Source organism: Piliocolobus tephrosceles, chromosome 1, assembly GCF_002776525.5.
Source record: "Piliocolobus tephrosceles isolate RC106 chromosome 1, ASM277652v3, whole genome shotgun sequence".
Taxonomy (NCBI): Eukaryota; Metazoa; Chordata; class Mammalia; order Primates; family Cercopithecidae; genus Piliocolobus; species Piliocolobus tephrosceles.
In genome coordinates, this window is record NC_045434.1 from 96,066,950 (window position 1) to 96,073,913 (window position 6,964).

The 6,964-nt window shown below is 37.7% G+C and overlaps 1 protein-coding gene across 1 annotated transcript; it reads left to right on the forward strand.

The window, feature by feature from the left end:
- The first annotated feature begins 2,678 nt into the window (after positions 1-2,678).
- LOC111543971 (olfactory receptor 10Z1) lies at positions 2,679-3,620 on the forward strand. Its single transcript, XM_023214371.2, has one exon. The coding sequence runs from the start codon at positions 2,679-2,681 to the stop codon at positions 3,618-3,620; it is 942 nt and encodes a 313-aa protein (XP_023070139.2).
- The last annotated feature ends 3,344 nt before the right edge of the window (positions 3,621-6,964 follow it).

The window sequence follows — 6,964 nt, forward strand, 5'->3', positions numbered from 1 at the left end:
CTAGCAAAACTACACCATAAGAAATACTAAGATAAATCCTTAAAGGTGAAGGAACTTAAAATCTGATTATACGAGAAAGAATGAAGACACTGAAAATGATAAACATTGATTAAATATAAAAGATTATGCACAAACGTAATTTTCTCTTAATTTCTTTATGATAGCATATGCCTGTTCAAAAATTACGACAACGTATCAGTAAGTTTACATAATTGGGACTAAAACATTGCAAATTTTCTACATTTAACTGGAAATAATTCAATGTTAAGTAGATTATGTTAAAAATACATGCTGGAATTCCTGGATCAACAACTAAAACAACATTGCAAGAAAAATAGTTATAAAATCAATTGTTATTTTATTCCAACATCTAACTCATCTTTTGGATCTTCCTAACCCCACAGCAGGATCCTGGGAATAGTATGGTAAACAAAAGAAAGTCTTCTTAAGTCTACTTGCCACTGCATCACCAATTGGCTGTGTTATCTTGGGTAAGTTATTTAATATTTTTCATGCCTCAGTTTTCTTATCGGAAAAATAGGAATAATAATAATACTTATATATTTTATTAAATTTATATAATGAAATTAGTCGATATCTGGTGATGAATACATGTTGCCAATTACCATTGTTGTTTCTATTAAATCAGTCAGAGTGAAGATGTATGTTGAAGGCACAACTAGTTACACCATTAGTATATCAGAGAAACATGCATTTTAAGAGTGACAAGTCAGATTAACCTAGTTGTAGGTAGACTTTTGGGACATTTTAAGGTTTCAGAACAATCTGAAGGTAGAAATATCAACTTCAGATTGTGAAGATTATATCAGATTATCTCACATATATCACATGTCTGGATGCAGATATTGCAGCATAGTTGAAACAAAGGAAGAGGATGAAAATAAGGTTAAGTGGCTTTTAAAATGATGCATTTGAGAAAAAAATGGAATAGACAAATGAGGATGCAGGAATAGACTGACCCTGAAAGAGATCAGAATTTTCTTCAGAATGACTTCAAAACCAGACACATATCCAAAGTAGTTATATCAAGTTCTTGAGACAACAGTGGGGAACAGCTGAATTCTTGTTTCATTTTTAAGTTATACATCTTATGGTATAAATTTATAAGCATAAATCCTTAGTTCTGTAATTTTGGACCGGTTATTTAAAGTCTATTAAGCTCAGTTATACTTCTATAAAGTATAACTATTAACACTTTCTCACTAGGCTGCTGTAAATTTTAAAAGAGATTGATCTTGTGAAAAAAATGTAATATTTAGCACATGGTACCATGTTTATCATTTAAATCATGATGCTCTTGTTCACATTCCTCTTTCTGCTTTCCCCAAAAGGATATTCCCAACTAATGACACAAAAACACAATTAGATGCGCTTCCTGAGACAACACCCACTGGGACTAGGGAGTCCTCCGAGAAAGAAGCTGTTTGGATGGAAGAAGATATTATTTACCACCTGGAACTAGGGGTGTGGAAGAAGGTTTCCTGGTATCATTTGGAGACATCACACTGCTCAGAATAGGAGATTCCAAAATGCATCTCAGGTCTTTCTCCTGTGGGCTAGTCTACTGGGAGGCAATCTAGTGCATGGGAACTAAAAGGCAGGACTTGCTTTATGAGCCTCTTCAGGTCAGTGTGAGCCTGTTCAGGCAAGGGGAGAATCCTCCCTTGACTTACGCTTTGGTTTAGAGTAGAGTTTTTGGAGGCAGCAGTACCTGATTTTGGGCTGAGAGATGCCTGCTGCACAACCTGCCTCGAGCCCTGGCAGTGCTCAATATAGATTCACAGGTAAAAGGAGCCTGCCCCACTCTGCCCAAGGAATTTGGAAAGGGTAAAATGGCTTGGAAGAGGGGTTGTATAGATTGTTGTTGAACAAGCTATTTCTTATTCTATGTTCATATTAGTGTGTGTTCCATAGTCTCTAAAGAGAGTCATCATTGCGTGGGGAAAATAAGGATAGGTTAAGACTCGCTATACCTGTTTTCTAATCCTGGTTCTGTGTGACTTCAGGAAAGTCACTTCACCTCTCTTAGTCTTTGTGCCTGATCTATAAAACAAAATCCATCAAGATCAAGTCTCCCCACCTGCCCACACAGTTCTAACAAGCAATATGGGTGTGTCCATATGTGTATTTTCACATGACAGTGTATGTATAAAGACAATATAAATGTATATGTGGTGTGTGTATCTTTATATGTGATGTGTGTATCTATGAATTTTCACACTCTAAATACATATGTATTTGTAGTGTATGTGCATGCCTGATATATTTGTGGATATGGCCATTAATATCAAATGTACAATTTATAGTTTTGAATGTGTAAAATATGCATAATTATGTGTAAATGCTATAAAGTATATATATACCAGCGTGTATGTAGTCATATGTATGTTTGTGTACAAGTATGTGCATATGAATGTCTGTGATTGTGTATCTGTGTACATGTACATGTACATACAGTCATATGAGAATGGACCCATACATTTGTGTCTAACAAACACTTTTTTGAAGTTTGAGTAGAGTCTAAATCAGAGCTTCCTTTTTAAGTTACAACAGGAACAAGAGAAAAAGAATCCATATCATCCACCTTTTAAAGAAGCCAGGTACCTACTAGCAAGGTGGAAGAAATCATCAAATCTATCAGGGATATATCTCTCAGAATGGGGCAAACCAATATAACCTCCTGGAGGGATTTTGTCTTCTTGGGCTTCTCCGGTTCTGGGGAGTTGCAACACCTTCTCTTTGCCTTGTTCCTCTCTCTGTATCTCGTCACTCTGACCAGCAATGTCTTCATTATCATGGCCATTTGGCTGGATAGCCATCTGCACACCCCCATGTACCTCTTCCTTGTCTTCCTATCCTTCTCCGAGACCTGCTACACTTTGGGCATCCTCCCTAGGATGCTCTTTGGCCTGGCTATGGGAGACCAGGCTATCTCCTATGTGGGCTGTGCTGCGCAGTTGTTCTTTTCTGCCTCATGGGCCTGTACTAACTGCTTCCTTCTGGCTGCCATGGGCTTTGACAGATATGTGGCCATCTGTGCCCCACTGCACTATGCCAGCCGCATGAATCCTACCCTCTGTGCCCAGCTGGTTGTTACTTCCTTCCTGATTGGATACCTCTTTGGACTGGGAATGACACTAGTTATTTTCCACCTCTCATTCTGCAGCTCCCATGAAATCCAGCACTTTTTTTGTGACACGCCGCCAGTGCTGAGCTTAGCCTGTGGGGATACAGGCCTGAGTGAGCTGGGGATCCTCATCCTCAGTCTTCTGGTCCTCTTGGTCTCCTTCTTCTTCATCACCATCTCCTACGCCTACATCTTGGCAGCAATACTGAAGATCCCCTCTGCTGAGGGGCAGAAGAAGGCCTTCTCCATTTGTGCCTCGCACCTCACAGTGGTCATTATTCACTACGGCTGTGCCTCCTTCATGTACTTGAGGCCCAAAGCCAGCTACTCTCTTGAGAGAGATCAACTGATTGCCATGACCTATACTGTAGTGACCCCACTCCTTAACCCCATTGTTTATAGTCTAAGGAATAGGGCTGTACAGACTGCCCTGAGGAATGCTTTCAGAGGGAGATTGCTGGGTAAAAGATGAAGGTTACACCAATAGGACACTTTCTTCTGTGTAGGCTGGGCATAGACCAAGAACCCAAGCCAAAGGACCAGGTATTCAAGGCCTCAGGCCAAAGCTGTCCTACCCCCAATCATCTGGAAAAGCCTTATCCTGCCTCTTGCCCTTCCCCCTGATTGCTTGGAAATGTAAAGGCAGTGCTTCCTGCTCTGCTTACTGTGCACAACTCAAAATGAGCCCAAAATCTGAATTTTAACTTTCAGCCTCCTAGATGCCACCCCTAGTTACTGAAACCCATTAAGAATTAAAAAATTTAATTAAGATAATCAAGAATTTTTTAATTGAGCTGAACAAAAGTTTGGAGTGTTCAAGTTCAAGGCAGGGCTGGTAGGAGCCTATCAGGGATACTGTAGAGATTTCTAAAATCATTACATAATTAGACTTTTTGACCTGTAATGTTTTTCCAAGACTGAAAAACTGGTGAATATCAGCTTGACAGGTTAGTTTAAAGCTTTGTTAAATGAACAGGTGGGTCATTTTTACTCCCACTGGATGTCTTTCATCTTTTTATGCTTTTACTATTTTTTTTAATTTCAACTTTTATTTCATATACAGTGGGGCACGTGTGCTTATAGGTTCATCATTGTGCTATTGACAGTAGCAAAAACGTGGAATCATCTTTTTATATAGTTGTCCTCCCTATCACTGACTCTATTACTTTGCCCTTTTTGTTTTAATTGATTTTCCAAGCTGGGTGGATTCTATTTCAGAAAATATATTTACTTCCTTTTTTTTTTGATAATTGTTAATGCTCTCTGATAGCTTCAGAATCTTGCATGTTAAAGACCCTTCTCATTTGGGTCACTCACCAAACTGTATACTGTTCTTTTGACTCTATTGCAGAACTATCTATTCTGCCTGTTTCACTTTCCACATATAATATGGTTATATATAGTGGCAGACATTATTAGAGAAAGTGTCATGAACTCACAAGACTGTCATGCAGGAGTTTGAATCAAAACTCTTCAACTTACTAGCTGTGTGACTCTAGGTAAGTTATTTAACATTTTTCAGCTTCAGAGTTCTTATCTTTAAAATGGTTATAACTTCAGTTTTTTGTTGGTGGCTAAACAGGATCATGCGTACAAAGAATTTAGCACAACCTTTGGATCATAGTGATCTTCCAATAAATTCCAGTTGCTACTATTAAAACGTGTGAAGGAAAAAGATACTGGCTTTTAGTTCAGGTAGAGTTTACTCTAGGTAGAGGATCAGAGAAGACTTCATTGTCTTAAATAGTATTTGTTCCTAAAGGATGGATGAGCTTTGAATGCACTGACTGGGAGGAAAGTACATTATTGGAAGAGAGAACATAAAAGCCAAAGGCTTGACGGTAAGAAAATATAGGCCTGTTTCAGAGTGTGTGAGTTACTCAGAGGGGCTGGAAACACCTCACAAATGATGCTGAGAAGTTAGTTTGAGTCAAGACTTACTTGTTGAAAGAATTTGAATACCTTGCTTCAGACATGTTCCTTTTGCCTATAGGAGATAAGGCACAATAAAACGTTGAACAGAGAGTGGATCTGGGAAGGGATTTAGGAAGACTAATCTAGCAACAGAGGGGATGATAGATTTCAGCAGAGAGAAACCAAAGGCAAGGAGATCAGCAAGAAATTCATGGATATCAGCTTAAAGAAAGGCAAAGAGGCTTGAATATGGATAGTGACATTCAGAGACTGAAGGAAATCACAAACATGAGATTTTGAGAAGGTAGAATTCATAGGATTTGGCCGTGAGATAGAAGTGGGGCATGGCTTGAGAGACAAGGAAAGAACTTAGGCTGAGAAGATATTTTTCAGACAGCAATCCATATTTTTCTATGCTCTCAGGAAAGAAACACATCCTCTAGTTGGAATTTGATGAAAACTGAATTTGAGAGGAAGGAAGCTAGATCTCAGAGAACAGGATGAAGACAAGTAGATGAGTTAGTCAGATAGCCAAAAGGGCCTCATCAGGGAGAAGGTCATGTACTCTAGAGTTCTCCATATAGGGAGAAGTAATCTCTCATTGCACTGAGGCCATGTGAGCAAATTCATTTCACCAATTCATTCAGTCTGCCCAGCATAACATTGCCTAAATGCATAGTGACCAAAGGTTGGTAAGTAAGGATGTTTCAAGTATTGCTAAGTAATACTTAATGGTCCAACTTCCACATGTAGTAGTCTTAAGTATGGAAGGGTATAAAATCACTTGGAAGGGTATAAAATCCAAATAGGTGTTTCTGGAATCTATCTCTATTTGTTTCTACCTTGAAACAATTGATCTGGGATAGGGAAAACATAATAGTCTTCAAAATCTCGTTTGGTGATTCAAATTTCCTCCCTTGATTAAGTATGTGACTATGTGCTTAAAAGGGCAAACTCTTCTTCCGGTACACACATTTGACCCACTAAAATGACTAATAATTTGATCTAGGTCTTGACAATTTTTGGCAGGGTTAGCATTGGGGGAATGGAACCACATCCACTTTTGCTTGTGATTATTTTCAGCACAAATAGTTTTAGACTATCCATACATGGTAAGTGTGATATTAAACAATGCTAATTTTTGATGGCCTATATCTTTTCCAACTGTACTATTTTTGGTAACTCGTAATTAGACAATTTAGACATTTGTGAACGTTAATTTTGAAAATACTTTCTGCTTGTTATATTCCATAGTATTTGACAGTTTAAGAAAAGAGTCACTAAAATACCTGTATGTTGTTAGTATCAATAATAACTTCTTAGCTTTAATGATTGTTTGGTTTAAAAAAGGCTCTTATTACAGGATTTGTCCTGCATGGATTCATTTCTATGCAGAGGAAGGGACTGAGACTTAAGATGGTAATCAAGGGGCAACATTAATGGATTGGTAAGTGGGGACTATTTGTGCAGAATGCTAGCAGTTTTATACACAGCAAATAAGTGATCTAAGAATTCTCACCAGCTAATGACACCATTACCTTTTATAAATCAAATCAGAATGTCGGCATGTAAACCTGTTCAGTCTAAACTTGGCCTGAAAATTTATGAAGATAGTATCACCTCTTCTTTTTTAAAAATTAATTCTTAATTTTATAAATAATTCTATTAACTGTTACTTTAATTGGATATGGAAGTATTATTTTTACTACATTAAAACTTAGGAGAAAATATGGATGCTTGGAGGACAAGAGAAAGCCTTGCTATGCTGGAATTTTGTCATTCTGAGAGTAAGAACAGCTACCATAATTTTGAATCATGGAAAAAAAAGTTAAGAAGAAAACAGGTGTTATGCTGATCTGTGTGTTGTTTCATTGTACAAACTAAAATATTCATGTTCTCCAG